We start from the raw sequence: 19,038 nt of genomic DNA on the forward strand, positions 1-19,038 counted from the left end.
CTCTTTTTAGAAAATGTATGTTCATCTATGCTCTCCTGTGACGCCCAGTGTGAGCTGCAGTATGTATTTAAGTTTAATGTAAATGTTGTTGCTGCACACTGTTAGCACTGTTAGCAAATAACTATGTGGAAAACTGAATACCATCGACAGAGTAAGACAGGTAATGAGGTGAAGCAAGTATAAATATAAAAGAGAGTCAGTCGTAATGTTGAAGAGAAATTATACACTTTTTACTCATTATGTATTACTCATATCCAAGTAATCCCAACTGCAAGAGAAAGGTAGATGACTATTAAGCCCCAGCAGTAGCATGAGGTGGCCTGTTAGTTATCTCTGGGGCGAAGTAAGGAGAAAAAATGACAACCACCCTCATAGAACCCAAGGATATGAAGAAATCAGGGCTAATGTCGTCATTATAATAAGCAAATGAAGCACAGAAAGTAAGTGCCTTATAAATCTCCTGTGCCACTAGTGCTAAACCACTTGTTACACCATAGGGCTGGCTGTTCTGTTACAGTGTTTTAAAATATGGGTGCCTTTTTGAGATCTGAGAGAACACTCAACCCTAAAGTAGCGAAGCAATAACAAGAGTGTAGACGCGGTGGGGGATTATAGATTATCCAGCACAAAGCCCCTGTAGTCATCTGTCTCTGAATGAACTGGCATTTATATTGAATGATAAGCCTCTTACTCGATGAGGCATGCCATGTACTGTTTGTGGCTCATCGGACTCAGAACCATCTTGAGTGTGTGGCTGACTTTCTCACCAATGCTTGTAACTGCAGTCCATTAAATACTCCAAAAACAAGGAAAGGTTGTTATGACAGCTCCCTTACATCACCAAAACCTTAACTTCAGCGAGGCTTCATAGGTATGACAGCATACTGCTCCCCACCCTGCTGCCAAGTGCTCAAGGTTGCTGCCATAGTCCTCTTGCCTGTGCTCGCAGTTAGAATTTTGTAGTCTATTGTTGCATTCTGTAATTTTTTACTCCTATTGTTACTTCCCTCTGAGTGCCGTCCTGCCTCTTGCTAGCCCCTTCCATGACTACCTATGGAGGCCTCAGTTTGGACGCACCAAAGGCAAGGCAAAGGCAAGCCCATATGCACCCATTCTTTCCTGGATCGCACTCAGTGCCAGGAATCGTGGTCCTCCACACCCCACAGATACACCACTGCAGACCTCCGAGCCCTGGAACCCAGATGCATCAACAAGAAGAACTGCTGCCACACATCTCCACACACCGCCAAAGGATCACTGTTCTACCTGGACTGCTGCTCCACATACAACATTGAAGCCAACAACAACATCAAAGATACCACAAACAGGACTGTGCCCACAATTCCGACCAAGACCGCCACAGCAGAGCTCCAGTGTATTCTACTCAATGCATGTTCACTCAGCAAGCACACCACGGAAATCTGGGACATGATCTCATCCTCCACCCCGGATGTCATATTCCTCACAGAGACCTGGCTGAACCTATCACCACTGAGGACATCACCATCGCCACCTCTGAAGGATACAATAAACACACTGGGACCAAACAAACAAACCTGGAGTCGAAATTGCCTTCATCTACAAAGACACCATCTGCTGCATGACCACATCAGATGACTCTAGCCCGCTAATAGAGTACTTCAACTTCCAACTTCACACAGATGGAGAAAGCACCATCAGAGGCACCCTCGCCTGCAGACCACAAGGACCATGTGCCAGCTTCTGTAATGCCATCCCTGATCTCATTGTCCTGATGGCAACTGACTCCAAGCACTACAATTTCCTAGGGGATCTTAACTTCTCCCTCAATGACCCCAGCGACACCCACACAACAGATCTTCTGGAAAGCATGAGCAGCACCAGCCTCAATCAGCTGGTCACCACCACCACCCACATCACACGACACATACTCAACCCCTTATTCACGCCCAGAGATAGTCAAGTGGACAGATCACTACAGGGTCCATTTCACCATCTCAGGGCCCACCAACACTGGCACCATGCCCTCCCAGCTCCATACACAGAAACAGGTAGAAGATATCAGAAGACCAACTGGGCGACGCACTCAACTCCGTCTACTAGTCACAACATCCGATCCGGAACAGACTGCAAAGAAATTCTCCCAGTGGATCACAGAAGCAGCCGACACGATCACCCATACCAAACCAGCCGTATTTAGAGGACCCTCCAGAAGAGCCAACTGGTTCACTACATAGCTGAAATCCACCAAAAGCAACTGCTAGCAACTAGAAGGGAAGTGCTGCTCTAGCAAGGAGACAGGAGACCACACCACCTTCAAGACAGCACTCAACCAGTATCACGGTCTCCTGAAAAATAACAAACACCTTAGCAGACCACATAGAAGCCAACTCAAACCACAGCAAGGAGCTCTTCACTATCATGAATGAGCTCACCAACCCTGCAGCTGCCGATAACGACATCACCCCTTCCCAAGAGCTGTGCGACACCCTGGCAGACTTCTTCCACAATAAGATATCATTCATCTTCGAAAACTGCAAACCCCAACCCACTGCCAATGGCAGCATCAACCATCTCAGACTCAAGAACTCAAACCCACTGGGACCCTGTCACTACTCAAGCCACAATCTCCATCATGAACTCTTTGCACTTGGGAGCACCCATGAACCCTTGTCCACACCACATCTTTAACCTCGGGAGCAAGACGTTTGGAGATGAGCTCAATAAAGTCCTGAACATCTTCCTCACTTTAGTCTCCCTCCCTGAGATCTGGAAACACGCTGAAGTGAGGCCCCTCTTGAAGAAACCATCCACTGACCCAACAGAACCTACAGGCGCATCTCCATGTTCCCTTTTCCAGCAAAGGTACTCAAGAAGGCAATCAACCAGCAGCTCACCAAACACCTAGAACACAACAACCTCCTGGTGCCCTCCCATTCTGGATTCAAAGCCAACCATAGCACCAAGACAGCCCTGATTGTGGTCACTAATGACAACAGGGCCATCCTGCTCTGTGGCCCTCTTCCTCCTAGACTTATCAGCTGCCTTCGACACCTTCTCCCATTGTATCTTGATCAACAGTCTCCACCACATCAGAATCCAGGGAGTCGCCCTCAAATGGATTGCCTCATTTACTTGGGAAAATACAAAGATGATGAGTGCAATATTTGGATTTATCAAAGCCACTAGAAAGTACTCTAGGCCTCTTTCCAGTCCATTGATTCCTGCATACTCCACCACACCAGAAAAGAGCCACGCTCAAACAAATCTGGATTAGTCTGCTCAGAAGGAACAGTCCAACCATTCAATGTACCTTCTGTTTGAGAAACAACCAACCCCAGACCTCTTTTGGCCTGTTTTAGCCTCATCAGTGAGGTGCAGCTTGAATCCTATGGCACAGTAAGCATGAGACCCATTTTTGTGCACGCCAGTAATATGACATCACACTAGGAAAACACAAGGTGATTTGTGTCATGCTTAAGTTAATCTCAACCTCTGGTAGTTACCATGGGCTGCTGGGTATCAAGACTCAAAAAGAGACTATGGGCCCGATTTAATCAATGGCAGGTGACTCACTGAACCTCAATATCAGGGCTGCTGTGGCACCTCCAGTAAAATGCATGGAGTTTTGTACAGCAGGTGCTATGTTTGAAGTGCACACTACTCAATTTTTTTGTTTATCAAGATTAAAGTCCTAACACAGGAGTTTGTTCTTGAAAGACAGGCAATGATACTACATTTCTTGGAATTTTCTCCTTGCACATGAATGTCATTGATCACAATGCCTTGCATGGTGTTACCAGGGAGGGAACTCTACTGACAGTTTCCCTGCTCTAAGTAGGGTAGGGTAAATTTATCTATGGCCTGCCTTCAGTTGATAGGTTTCCAGCAACAGAAACAGCTGATTTGCTACTCTTTGAAACCTAGCACTTCCCAACTCTACATAGAGTGAGGAAATTCTGAGTTCAATCTGGAGAAAGGATAACTGACTTGCGGTAGTGCTCCTGGGCTTCCAAGTTCTAAATGACCCCTTAAGTCCCAATGAAATGAATGGAAATGTGCGAAGCAGCCATGTAATCATACTGACACAAGAACTTTGTCTGCTATGGTTTTCAAACTGTCCCAAAATGTTGATGCCACGGGGTGTGTGGCTACCGACTGAGAAAAATGGCCAACTAATCAGAGAGCTCTGCCATGCCGAAGGACAAAAACAGCCTGATCTGCTGATACACCGCCTCCACAGTCACTTTAAACAGTGCCGAGCATATATGAAGGTGTGGTGCTTTCAGGGCCCCACTTTTGGCAAAAAATCTTTGAGAGAAATGCCTCTTATAACCAAGTGCTCCCGACGCTGCCTCACAATGTCTGACCCTAAAATGGCAGACACCAGGACTCCACGTAGATGAATCTCTACTCGACTACCCCAGCGTCACTACGAACATCCTACCCCTAAAGGTGAGCACTTAGTGGCACTACTCTACAACGTTCTATAAGGGTAGGAACCTATAATATACAAAAATAACCTACCGACCAGAGCAAATATGGCACAGTAACCTCCCATCCTATGCCTGACCCTTAGATGGCAACCACCATTTAATACAGCTGTCTCTAAAGCATGCTCCAGAACTTTCTAAATTATACCCATTGGTATCCTGAATTTCTCCACCTCAACAGCAACCCAAACTGCAGACAGGAGGGGGGATGAGAATAATCCCTTACACTCCAAAGTGCTGCAACTTGCTATTGAATAATGTGCATTGCAGCTCCATGTAAAATTACTTAAGTGTTTCTAGTGCAGGAAGGACACCGAACATTCGTTGCCTCCGTCAAACATCTCAAGGACTACCAAATCCCACTAGATGCACCAAACACGAAGTATACAGTAAGGTCCGCTCTCCAAATGGCAGGCTCCAAACAGCATGACCCCTAAAAAGTGAGAGGAGGTCTGAAAGACACTAAACCAGCACAAAAGAGACACAAGCAGGACGCCCTGGCTCCAGAATCCCTATAAGATCTAAATATGAGAACTCTGCAACTCAAGACCTAATTATGCAGAAACTCAACATGCTACATGTGCTTGCTCAATCAACAAAATCCACCACTGAAACTGTACAGTGCGACCTTGCATCTTTGAAACAAGAAATGAAAACTGGGTGGCAGTCTCTGAATTAGAATCATGGATAAACCTCTTGGAAGACCACAAGCACAATTCTTCTAAACCTTTATCAAAGACCACTGCAAGACTGCCGTGACTGGAAAGGAACATCACCAAACTCAAAGGTAGAAACAGAAGGGCCACTTGCGCATTTTTGAACTTCCTGAAGGTAGTGAAAACCAAGCTCCTTCCTGTGCAACCTTTATTGAAAAATGGATCCCCAAGTACTCAATATAAACTTAGAAAAGGAATTTGAAATAACCCGAGCACACAGAGTTCCCACACATAAGTTTGGAAACAGGGAAGATCCAAGAGCTTTCATTTTCAGACCCTTCAACTACTTACATACTGTAGCCGTCCTCTCACAGATGAAGAAAATACAGAGAATTAAGTGGCAAGGGCCCTCCATTGGGATCTCTCAAGATTACTTTAAAGACACTGTCAAGAAATGAAAGACGTTCCTTTCTCAAAGGCAAACTTTGAAAGATTTGTCAATACAATTTTTGTTTATTGGTCCTGCATGAAAAAAAACAATTTACAACGGAAAAACATAATTTTTGAAGACCCTAAGGAACTGGATTCCTACTTTGCGGAAATCCAAGACCTGAAAATGACTTCTTAAAAACTCAAAAGGAATGGCTAACACTTAACATGAATCCTTCCTGCTAACTTCCACTAACTTTCTACTCACTTAGTAACATATGATAATCAAGGCTGCCCACAAATGGCCTAAACAAAACCCAATTCATGTTCTTCCCATAATTCTGCAGAACTCTGATCGACAAATAGAATCGACACATGAATCTACAAGCTCATTCTTCCATAACAACTATAACAGGCTGAAATATTTGTTTGAGTTGTTCCACTTTTTCAGATCAAGACAGAATAAATTAAGTGGTCAGCAACCTACAAAACTTTTACTGAACTAACTAACTAGTACCTACTAACTTACTAACAACCTAACAATAAACCTAACAACCCTAACCAATGGTAAGATTTCTCGTCTCTTCTTCAGTGACTGGTACTGTATCTCTATAATCACCTTTAATCTGCTCTGTTTAAATCAGATGTTTTATAATTGAATTCAACCCAAAGACCGATTTATTGCAATGTTTCATCTTCTCACTTTCAACATAATTTAGATTTAGCAAGTCTCATATTGACCTTAATTAATATTGATACCAGTCGCACATTGTTAATAATATCATGCAAATCTAGTGCAATCCAGTGGGTGTTTAGCTGTTGTCCAGTTGTTACCGAAACTGCATTTTGACCCACAGATTGGACAATACAAAGATCACAAACGTTTGCCCACACTACCTGCAGTATAGTAACCTAGGGTCACTTGCCCGACTCACTTCAATATGTGTTGAATCTATGTTGAGAATATGCTGGCACTATGTGAACATTATGCTGGTACTAGGTTGATAATATGTTGGTTCTAGGTGGACACCTTACTGATGACTCATTGAAACTCTGTTGGCTCTACCTTGACACTATGTTGATATTATGTTAGCACTGTAATGACAGTTAGTGGAGAATTGACTGCAAACTGTTCATTGTACTCCATACTTATGAAATACATTGTGTACCATTTTTCACAACCTGTTGACATAAAAAAGTAACTCAGCAGAAATAATGACACATGTGTCACCAACTAACACCTATTTCACAAATAGCCACCTCACTTACTACAAATATTACACTTTTTATATATATATACTACAACTACCATACCTGCAAATACATTAATATAAACTACAGAATACACATTAGTATCCACTCTTACTAATTGGCAACTAACTCACTAGGCACCACTATGGAAACAACACCAAGCACTCCAGCCACCATACAATCAGGTAAACATACTATACGTAGACACTGCAGTGACTTTTAATACACACCCCATTCTATACAGGCACGCCAAGGCTGCACTCTGGATCTAGGATTGACCACTCGTGGCTTCCATCGCCTCTCTCAGTTAGATTTTGTCAGATACTTAATATTAGTATATAGATTCTCATCATAAAAATCATCCTCCTAAAAAAGGCATGGGTTAGTGGTTTATCATGTGTCCAGCCACAAACAAAAAAAAATGGGCTGACCAACCATATCTCAAAAGCCTCTGGCCTCACTATCCTGTCCTCAGAAACAGACACCAAAGGCAGATGGCTTCTTACTAAATTATAGAAGGACAACACTGAAATTATAGTCATGAACAGCTATGCCCCAACGAATGACAACCCTACCTTTTGGATTAATCTCAATAACAAAAACTCTCTACTTTACCTCCCAAGTGCTGAATGATTCTAGGAGGAGGTTTCAATATACCAGGGGACGCCACCCTTGACAGAATTTCTGCATGTCAATTTAAACCCAACACATCTCATAAACAAATGCTAAACATGTCCCATTCTCTTCAATTTAAAAACATATGTAGACTATTCAATCCCACAGGGAAAGATTACTAATTTTCCTCCCATCAGCACAATACAATCTCTCCAATTGATTATATCTTAATTGACTAAACTCATGTCCCAGCCACCTCTTCCCCAACCTTTGAACCAGTCTATTCTTGTATTTCAGTACTCTACCATATCGCTTGCAATACATCAGAAACCAAAACATGGAGAATGAAGGACTTTCTCACAGAGGAACCCTCCTTCAAGGAAATAATCAAAAAAGAGATGGATGGATACAAGGATGAATTGAGTCTTCTGGTCCAAATGCACAAATCATCTAGGATGCCCTGAAATGCACTATCCGCGGGCACATGATTAAAATGATGTGAAAGAAAAACAAATTAGACAACAGAACCTTAGACCAACTAGAATTACAAATGAAAGCATTCGAGAAATATTTCAAATGCACCAAAGACAAAACTCAATTTAACAATGTAATTAAACTCAAGTATGAATATAACAAGATTCTGAGTAACAAAGCCCACTAATAGTCCAAAACTACAAAGGCATTAATTTTTGTGGTCGTAATAAAGCTGGCAAAATACTTGCGTCTTATTTAAAACAGACCCATCAGAGGACTAGAATAACCTCTATAAACAACGAACATGTCGTCACATTGACAAACAAGTAGGTCATCCTAAATACCTTCGAAAAATATTACCATACCTTCTACTCCAAAAATAATAACACATATTATGATATAGGCTTAAACTACCTCAACAAAATTAATGTAATTAAGATAGAAGAATCAACAATAGAATCACTAGAACTACTGATTTCTCACAAAGATCATAAATGTGATCAAATCAATAAAAGTCAGGAAGGCTCTTGGCCCAGACGGCTTTCTGGCGTCATTCAATCAAACTTGGGGTACCTCCCTAATCACTCCCTTAGAAGATTTGTTCCCCCACTTCCACTCCACTGTCTTCGTTGAGGGCTCTGCCGCAGAGGCAACCATAATTGTTACACCCAAAGAAGGGAAAGACCCATCCGATCCTAAGAACTACTGACCCACAGCCCTCATAAGCACAGACTGCAAAATATATGCAAAGATCGTAGCCTTCATAAAAGAGCACATTCTCAGAAACATAATACTCAATCAGGATTTATCAAAGGGAGATTCAATGCGGATAACATAGAAAAAGTAAAAACACACCACTCTATAAACTTTCTATCCAGCACAGCACATGCACTCGGAAAAATTACAGCAAACTACCCTAGCCTCGCTATGGCACAATGAAAACTTAAAACTAGAAGAGAGAACGATGTGTATAGAGAAATGGGCAGAAAAAGATATTCTCCTGGTGAGAGATATTGGCACCCCCTTAGAACTCATTCCATTCTGTCAAATTAAAGACACATTTGAGCTAAATGACCTAGACTTTTACCATTTCCTTAAAATAAAATCACTTACAGCCAAACATAAACCTTCAACCCCCCCCCGATCTACCCAACACACAGCAGGGTGATCACACCCTCCTATTCCCCACAAACACCTCACTAAATAAACCAACACAAGACAAGTGGGGAACCCTACTATCAGACTCCAACAACATATCAGTGTCACCGGGCTGGCCATCTACCTGGAGTAACCTCACTTCCTACATAATAACTCCAATAACTCCATCACTAGTACAAAGCAGATACTGGATTACCAATATGGCCCACTGGACTCTGGCCAAACTTTATAAACTAGACCTGTGATCCTCCAGCACATGCTGGAGCTGTGAGAAGGAAACAAGAGAGTTAAAACACATGCTAATGGAGTGCACCTCCACCAAACAAATCTGATAGGACATCAGTAATACAATATCTCAAATACTTCATACAAAATGTACTCCTATTTTAGCCTCTATTACACTGGGCACCCACCCCACCAACATTAAACAGGCATTAAACAAAGAGGACTCATCCAACCTACCCCCCACATATTGTGGGAATGGGTCCAATTCACTAGAACTGTCTGTAACTCACTAAACCTATACTTGAAGACAACACCAATGAAGAATGACAAACTCTGGTGCAAAGTAGACAACTTTATGTCTTACTCGTCTATGTAACCACGATCATCTCACCACTCGATCATTCATGCATTCACTCTTTCTCCCCCCTATACCCATTCTCCCACCCTCTCCTCTCCCAAGCCACCCCTTTCCCCATGTACTTCCTACTTTTCACTCCCTATCACCTTCTTCTTCTCTTCTCTTTTCTTGTCTCAGCTCTTTTACTCTGTCTCATTCATCTACAACTGAGGTACCTTAATCATTCACCACAACATCAAAAACTGCTCCTTCACAATATATTCACTGATTAACCTCACCTCGCCATTGTAAGCAATATCTCTACCCTCTACTTTTATAAATGTTGACCGACTCCTCAAGCGCTATCCTAAACTAATATCACCACTTGATTTGATGGTACCATGCAATGTATTGTTTCTTTTCATTTATGTTATTTAATGTTCCTATTGTATATAATCCCAACAAACACTCTTGGAATAAAAAATAAATTATGCCATGGCCCAATGCTTCAACTAGAACGTTAATTCAACATTTTTAGCTTTGTAGTGCTCTGTTTGGCCAGCGTGGGCTGCCTCATCCTGTCGTTGGACTTTGCACTTCAGAGAAAAATAATAAGGGCCTAATTTAAGGTACTGCAGCCAGCCTGCTGAATCAGCAATAATACCACCACTAGAGTCCCTGCAGTATATCACCCCACGTACCTGGTCTGGGACCTCTGAGCCTTAAATGCATCTGTTAGTGAGTTTTCTGTCTGTAGAGTTCAGTTACATGCCCAGTGAGCTGGAATTTTTTCCACTGTACATTTATTTTGTTTTTCACAAACTCCTAAAGTGAGGATTTGTTTGTGAAGAACAAAATAGCAATGGATCTGATGCACAGAGGGTTTTCTCACATATGTGGGAGGACATTGCTGGTTTTCTCTGCCCAGGTCTGCCATGACTTCCACTGCAGGCCCAGGCAAAGGAAACCAGTGAGTGTTGCTGTGCCCCAAATATGGCAACTGTGATGCGGTGGCCCTGTGGCAGATCGAACTAAAGGTCAGAATTACCCTAAATTTAAATAAGATGGGTTAACCACAGGTTTGACATGGTGGGAGTGCCACCAATTTATGAGGTACTCCCATTTACCCAAACTCTAAATGAGGTCCTAAATAGGGAAGAGGAAAAAGGAGCAAAGTGATTCCAGCAGTTAACTGACCACAGTGACAACAGGTTTCAAGCTGGTCTTGCTCAGGGCTTTCGGCAAATAAATTGAGGGTAGTAGCAGGACCTGGAATTTTACCTATCCGACCATGTAGTGCGGTCACTGGCCACAGCATTCTCAAATGACTTCAATCTGAGAGTCTACAATGGAATGTAAAACTATTGGCTGTGGTGAACGGCTATACCTGACCTTTCTCCATTTTGTTCTCCTTGAAACGATGTCTAGGACTTGATCACTCACGCCTCATAAGTAGAATAGATTTTCACCTTCCCATTGTTTTTTCTTAATCTTTTGATTTTTAATGCAAACATCCATAACTCCTATTCCTTTATCTGCTATTACTATTGTGATATTGTTTTACCCAAGAAAATGTTCCTCTTTTTACTAAAGTTTACTGTTTGATTTCTTGACTTTTGATTTGTTTTGGTGCTGCTTTCTTACTTTACTTGCATCGTTCTCATAAAAAAGCCTATTGGTTTGCACATAGTTCCTAGTGATAAACATAAGATTTCTAATTAAAGCCTGCCCTTTACTTCTTGCTAAACGGGTCACTTAACTTTGTAGAAGCACAATTCTTGCTCTTCCCCTCTTAATATTCTAAATTCTAATTAACACTGGCCCGTATTTGCTAAGAATTGTCATCTTTAATGTTAATTCTAATTTCTGGACAGTTCGAGCAGTTTTTAATGAGGTATTGTTAAAGGATGTGCATCCACCTCCATGTAGAAAGGTTACCATTATTAAAATCCCTGCAGAGAGAACTAGGTGGACCCTGTATTCCACTAAACAATACCCTCCATGATACCTATTCAAAACTCTGTGTCAGGTGTTACATGCTGTAGGAGGCTGGACTGGCTTGTAGTGAGTACCCAGGGGTACTTGCACCTTGCACCAGGCCCAGTTATCCCTTATTAGTGTATAGGGTGTCTAGCAGCTTAGGCTGATAGATAATGGTAGCTTAGCAGAGCAGTTTAGGCTGAACTAGGAGACGTGTGAAGCTACTACAGTACCACTTAGTGTCATATGCACAATATCATAAGAAAACACAATACACAGTTATACTAAAAATAAAGGTACTTTATTTTTATGACAATATGCCAAAGTATCTTAGAGTGTACCCTCAGTGAGAGGATAGGAAATATACACAAGATATATATACACAATAGCAAAAATATGCAGTATAGTCTTAGAAAACAGTGCAAACAATGTATAGTTACAATAGGATGCAATGGGGAAACATAGGGATAAGGGCAACACAAACCATATACTCCAAAAGTGGAATGCGAACCACAAATGGTCCCCAAACCTATGTGACCTTGTAGAGGGTCGCTGGGACTATTAGAAAATAGTGAGAGTTAGAAAAATATCCCTCCCCAAGACCCTGAAAAGTGAGTGCAAAGTGCACTAAAGTTCCCCTAAGGACAAAGAAGTCGTGTTAGAGGAATAATGCAGGAAAGACACAAACCAGCAATGCAACAACTGTGGATTTCCAATCTAGGGTACCTGTGGAACAAGGGGACCAAGTCCAAAAGTCACAAGCAAGTCGGAGATGGGCAAATGCCCAGGAAATGCCAGCTGCGGGTGCAAAGAAGCTTCTACTGGACAGAAGAAGCTGAGGTTTCTGCAGGAACGAAAAGGGCTAGAGACTTCCCCTTTGGTGGACGGATCCCACTTGCCGTGGAGAGTCGTGCAGAAGTGTTTTCCCGCCGAAAGAACGCCAACAAGCCTTGCTAGCTGCAAATCGTGCGGTTAGCGTTTTTGACGCTGCTGAGGCCCAGGAGGGACCAGGAGGTCGCAAATTGGACCAGCAGAGAGAGGGGACGTCGCGCAAGACAAGGAGCCCTCTCTGAAGCAGGTAGCACCCGGAGAAGTGCCAGAAACAGGCACTACGAGGATGCGTGAAACGGTGCTCGCCGAAGTTGCACAAAGGAGTCCCACGTCGCCGGAGACCAACTTAGAAAGTCGTGCAATGCAGGTTAGAGTGCCGTGGACCCAGGCTTGGCTGTGCACAAAGGATTTCCGCCGGAAGTGCACAGTGGCCGGAGTAGCTGCAAAGTTGCGGTTCCCAGCAATGCAGCCCAGCGAGGTGAGACAAGGACTTACCTCCACCAAACTTGGACTGAAGAGTCACTGGACTGTGGGGGTCACTTGGACAGAGTCGCTGGATTCGAGGGACCTCGCTCGTCGTGCTGAGAGGAGTCCCAAGGGACCGGTAATGCAGCTTTTTGGTGCCTGCGGTTGCAGGGGGAAGATTCCGTTGACCCACGGGAGATTTCTTCGGAGCTTCTGGTGCAGAGAGGAGGCAGACTACCCCCACAGCATGCACAAGCAGGAAAACAGTCGAGAAGGCGGCAGGATCAGCGTTACAGAGTTGCAGTAGTCGTCTTTGCTACTATGTTGCAGGTTTGCAGGCTTCCAGCGCGGTCAGCAGTCGATTCCTTATCAGAAGGTGAAGAGAGAGATGCAGAGGAACTCGGCTGAGCTCATGCATTCGTTATCTAAAGTTTCCCCAGGGACAGAGACCCTAAATAGCCAGAAAAGAGGGTTTGGCTACTTAGGAGAGAGGATAGGCTACTAACACCTGAAGGAGCCTATCACAAGGAGTCTCTGACGTCACCTGGTGGCACTGGCCACTCAGAGCAGTCCAGTGTGCCAGCAGCACCTCTGTTTCCAAGATGGCAGAGGTCTGGAGCACACTGGAGGAGCTCTGGACACCTCCCAGGGGAGGTGCAGGTCAGGGGAGTGGTCACTCCCCTTTCCTTTGTCCAGTTTCGCGCCAGAGCAGGGCTAAGGGGTCCCCTGAACCGGTGTAGACTGGCTTATGCAGAATTGGGCACCTCTGTGCCCAACAAAGCATTTCCAGAGGCTGGGGGAGGCTACTCCTCCCCTGCCTTCACACCATTTTCCAAAGGGAGAGGGTGTCACACCCTCTCTCAGAGGAAGTTCTTTGTTCTGCCATCCTGGGCCAGGCCTTGCTGGACCCCAGGAGGGCAGATGCCTGTCTGAGGGGTTGGCAGCAGCAGCAGCTGCAGTGAAACCCCAGGAAGGGCAGTTTGGCAGTACCAGGGTCTGTGCTACAGACCACTGGGATCATGGGATTGTGCCAACTATGCCAGGATGGCATAGAGGGGGCAATTCCATGATCATAGACATGTTACATGGCCATATTCGGAGTTACCATTGTGAAGCTACATATAGGTAGTGACCTATATGTAGTGCACGCGTGTAATGGTGTCCCCGCACTCACGAAGTTCAGGGAATTGGCTCTGAACCATGTGGGGCACCTTGGCTAGTGCCAGGGTGCCCTCACACTAAGTAACTTTGCACCTAACCTTTACCAGGTAAAGGTTAGACATATAGGTGACTTATAAGTTACTTAAGTGTAGTGTAAAATGGCTGTGAAATAACGTGGACGTTATTTCACTCAGGCTGCAGTGGCAGGCCTGTGTAAGAATTGTCAGAGCTCCCTATGGGTGGCAAAAGAAATGCTGCAGCCCATAGGGATCTCCTGGAACCCCAATACCCTGGGTACCTCAGTACCATATACTAGGGAATTATAAGGGTGTTCCAGTAAGCCAATGTAAATTGGTAAAAATGGTCACTAGCCTGTTAGTGACAATTTGGAAAGAAACGAGAGAGCATAACCACTGAGGTTCTGGTTAGCAGAGCCTCAGTGAGACAATTAGGCATCACACAGGGAACACATACCTATAGGCCACAAACTTATGAGCACTGGGGTCCTGACTAGCAGGGTCCCAGTGACACATAACAAACATACTGAAAACATAGGGTCTTCACTATGAGCACTGGGTCCTGGCTAGCAGGATCCCAGTGAGACAGTGAAAACACCCTGACATACACTCACAAACAGGCCAAAAGTGGGGGTAACAAGGCTAGAAAGAGGCTACTTTCTCACACATGCCCAATTTCAAAATGAGTAGATTAGGCTGCTCTACTTGTCTACAGTATGGTGAGCATCTAGAACACATTGCAATGGGCGACTAATGCATGATATTCTAGATCCTTAGGGCTGTATTTATACTCTGGTTGCGCCGAATTTGCGTCGTTTTTTTCGACGCAAATTCGACGCTAAACTAACGCCAACTAACGCCATATTTATACTATGGCGTTAGACGCTTCGGGCGCCAAAGTGCCCGGAGTGTGCGTCATTTTTTAGCGTGAACCCCTTCCTTGCGTTAATGATATGCAAGGGAGGCGTTCCCGTCTTAAAAAATGACTCCCAGGCCTTTACGTGGTATTTATACTCTCGGGCAAAAGAGACGCCCGGGAGTGGGCGTGGCCAAAAACGGCGCATTTGCGCCGCTTTTTAACGCCTGGGTCAGGCATGGCGTTAAGGGACAAGGGGGCTCAAAATTAGCCCAGAGTGCCCTCCCCTGCCCCCAGGGACCCCCCCTGCCACCCTTGCCCACCCCAGGAGGACACCCAAGGCTGGAGGGACCCACCCCAGGGACATTCAGGTAAGTTCAGGTAAGTATTTTTTTTTTTTTTTTTTATAATTTTTTTTGGCATAGGGGGGCCTGATTTGTGCCCCCCTACATGCCACTATGCCCAATGACCATGCCCAAGGGACATAAGTCCCCTGGGCATGGCCATTGGGCAAGGGGGCATGACTCCTATCTTTACAATGATAGGAGTCATGTTGATGGGGGATGGGCGTCGTTAAAAAATGGCGCAAGTCGGGTTAAGACGATTTTTTTGCCTCAACCTGACTTGCCCCATTTTAAGACGCCCTAACGTCATTTTTTCCCAACGCCGGCGCTGCCTGGTCTACGTGGTTTTTTTCCACGCACACCAGGCAGCGCCGGTCTGCTTGCGCCGGCTAACGCCATTCCATAAATACGGCGCCCGCATGGCGCTTCAGAATGGCGTTAGACGGCGCTAAATTTTTTGACGCTAAACTGCGTTAGCGCAGTTTAGCGTCAAAAAGTATAAATATGGGCCTTAGTTCTAAGTATGCATCCACGATGACGGCTTCACTTCACATGACAGTCATTGTTCTAAGATAGGCTTTCATTCCCCTCGATAGGAATCTCATTTAATGGTGGTGCAAGGCCATGGCACACTGATCATAGTGTAGATGCACTGTATTGGAAATATACACACAAGCAGTACGGTAACTATGACCAATCAACTTGTTTCTTTTCTGTGACATGAGGGTTTTGCCAAAACTGTCCCCGGGCCTCCCTCCTATTTAATATGTTTGTTAACAAACTGGTAAATCATCTTGGATAAGCAATCTACATTTATCTGAATACGTAGAATACATGCCTCGAGGGCTTCTGGTGGTCCTTCAAGATAATTATATGGCTAACATTTTGGAGATAAATAACTTTAAATACAAGGTAATGAAGCAGAGAAAAGGGATTTCCAAGAGCATGTTGTACTAATTGGTATCGCACAGCACGCAGTGGAAGAATAAGATTGCCTAGGTCCTAGACTAGCAGAAACTGGATTGAGGTGCTAGTATGTAACACAAGTATTGACTGCATCGACCAAGGGACTACACAGTATGGATTTAAAATTTTACTGAAAAATCCAAAAGGATGTGGTGAGAAATGCTCACAATCTACTATACTGCTTCAGTTGCATTGTTTTTGTAAAACTTGGAGGCCATAGATCTTTAATGACTCTAGCAACAGTAAAAAATATATTTATATCTCACATATGCGCTCCCCAATTATAGGAATGAAGGTAAACCTGAGCATATTGCTGCCCAGCTGGTAGTAAATGCACTTCTTTGTTAGTTGTACTTAACCCAAAAGCATTGATTCAAAGACTGGGGGAGGTTTGTGCCATGAACCAGGTGCTGAAAATCAAATTCATCAGTTATATCAAAGATTCCATTTACTACATCAGTCTCAATATAGTTGGGATCCCCTAAAAGCACAAGTGAAAAGTGACTTTGAAAATAAAGCTGCTTTTCATTGATATGAGATTGAATGAATCCTCAGCCAGTTCAGAGGGCATTGCTCAGGCCCAAGAATATGCTTTCAGTAAAACTGATTCCCTATACAAGCAGTAGTCCACAGGATTCCCCTCCACCTGAACGACAAATATTTAGCCAGGTTTTATATGGCTCGATTAGCCATAGCATTTTAAACAGCCTACTGAGAGGGGGGTGGGGCAGAGGGCTCAAAGTGCAGTTGTAAGTGTAACCTGCTCTCTTTTTGATCCTCGAGGGAGTGACTGGGGTGCTGCTTTTCATTGGAGAAAGAGGGGTGCAGGGCAGATGTTGTGACCTTTGTTCTTTAAGTCAACCAAAAATGTAGTAGCAGCAAGGTAACTCACCGTTTGTCAATGGTGTGGATACTACTTGCTCGCTTGATTACTGGGACTCTTTGGAAGTTGAGCGGGAATATTTTGTTCGAAAGTTGTGACTGGGTATGTTTTAATGAAAATAATGTAATAGTTTTGGTTAGCATATGCTTCTCCGCCTATCTCAGTCTTCCCACAACCTTCATCAAAATGTTACTATGGGTGCGAAATTGGAACGTGTAGCCTGTATTTAATTGTAGAAGGTTTGCAGGTTTAGGTAACGCTACTCAGAGGCGTCATTGGTTCTAGGCAAATTCCGTTTAAGTCCTTATGTTTCTGTCACAAGGGATAGTGCCAACCATTTTACAGACTTTAGTAGCTAGATTTATCTAAGCGTGATCCCTCCACATTGAGTCTTTGTTCCTATTGACACTTCCTGAGTTTTTTAGATCCAGATTGAGGGTGACGTTTCTTATCTTTTACTGAGCTGTATTCTTGAAACGCTCTGTGTCTTCGCTTGTCTAAAATATATAAAAAAAATATAAAACTATGAAAACTTCTGAAGGGCTATGAAAACATCCCTATTTTGCTGATTTGCGTACCATAACTTGTAGTTCCAGTTTAGCCTCAAGGCGTTTTCAGGCAATAACACTGAACTTTATTTGTACTTTCATCCATTCATACTTGCTATATTGTGCTCCTAATTTTAGGAAGAAAATGATCTGCTGTTTTTCATGAATGTTTAGCTTTGGCAGAATTTTTTACATTTTTCAGAATTGAGAAATGTAGTGCCTATAGTTCATGTACGACTAAAATAAGGTTGCTTTGCAAATCAAGTTTTTAAAATGACTGCTCTTTTACACCTTTTAACAAGTACCAACTTCTTTGAGCCATCTGTAGAGTAAAAGCAAGAAAACATTTAATCTTTGTTCTCCATTACAGATGACGGAAAGATGGGATAACCAAGGTAGCCCGCAGACAAGTTTATCTGCTCCAGCCATGACGCAAAACATCCCCTTCCCTCCCAACCTCCAACGGAGCTCTTTCCCTGATTCCACAGAGGCCTTCGATCCAAGAAAACCCGACCCATACGAGCTGTACGAGAAATCAAGAGCTATCTATGAAAGTAGGCGTAAGTAAATTACCTTTCATTGGTGCACTGTGTGATTAGTGGTTAATAATAAGGAGCACTTTCACTGAAAGTGACAGGGCTGACACAATATTTGGACTTTGATATGTAAATGTAATTTAAAGTGGAATTGAAGTTTGATATTAATTGCCAAGACGCCTAGCACATTCTAGATATTGGCATCCTAAAATCAATCATGCTTTCAACGTGGAAGATTATAATTTTTTCATGCTGTTTGCTTTATGTAATCTAAAGCTATTGCTATTATTTCCCCTTGTTATTGTTTTAGCAGTCATTCAGGATAAGCTCATAAACATGAATACTGCACACACGCTCTTTAAATTTCTGATATTCATTCACTGTGGTCAGAACCACCAGCATCACTACACCAACATCACGGGGATGAGGGAAGTGACATTACTTACCATATGTTAACAGTATTTTGTTAGCCTCAGAGTGTGTGTCTTCTGATAAGAATCATTTTTTGCCCTTTTATTAAAGTGTTTTTTAGATTCTAGCCATCACAGAGACTATAGGGGATTTCCACATTTATTGTGGGTGGACCAACTTCTGCCACGGGGGTAGAGGTTCTGACTTCCATCCCATGGAGGATCTTCCCCTGCCTTGCAGTGATCTCTGTGCCATCAGTTGAGCTGCTGCCACAGCGACTACTAAAGGGCATTTTAACTATTCTGAGTGGCTGACATGTTTCATGCGGTCGCTAAGCAAACCTCTTTATTTTCTGAAGCAAACTCTCAAAGCAGGAGTTTGTATTTTGAGAAAAAAAAATGACTAAAGACTCTGACACTCTGG

General features: G+C 43.5%; 1 protein-coding gene and 1 long non-coding RNA gene across 11 annotated transcripts in view; one reads left to right on the forward strand and one right to left on the reverse strand.

Annotated features, from left to right (window-relative positions):
- Positions 1–19,038, forward strand: part of MAGI2 (membrane associated guanylate kinase, WW and PDZ domain containing 2) — a 2,755,167-nt gene that overhangs the window by 2,373,960 nt on the left and 362,169 nt on the right. For 6 of the 10 annotated variants that reach the window (XM_069229701.1, XM_069229695.1, XM_069229692.1 and 3 more), the window contains one exon: positions 18,039–18,228. In XM_069229701.1, coding sequence (XP_069085802.1) covers positions 18,039–18,228 — 190 coding nt within the window. The remainder of the gene's footprint in view (positions 1–18,038; positions 18,229–19,038) is intronic. The other 4 variants (XM_069229700.1, XM_069229694.1, XM_069229697.1 and 1 more) reach the window with 1 other exon arrangement.
- LOC138288280 (uncharacterized) overlaps positions 1–19,038 on the reverse strand; it is a 344,175-nt gene that overhangs the window by 165,871 nt on the left and 159,266 nt on the right. The window lies entirely within an intron of this gene.

This window comes from Pleurodeles waltl, chromosome 4_1 (assembly GCF_031143425.1).
Source record: "Pleurodeles waltl isolate 20211129_DDA chromosome 4_1, aPleWal1.hap1.20221129, whole genome shotgun sequence".
NCBI lineage: Eukaryota > Metazoa > Chordata > Amphibia > Caudata > Salamandridae > Pleurodeles > Pleurodeles waltl.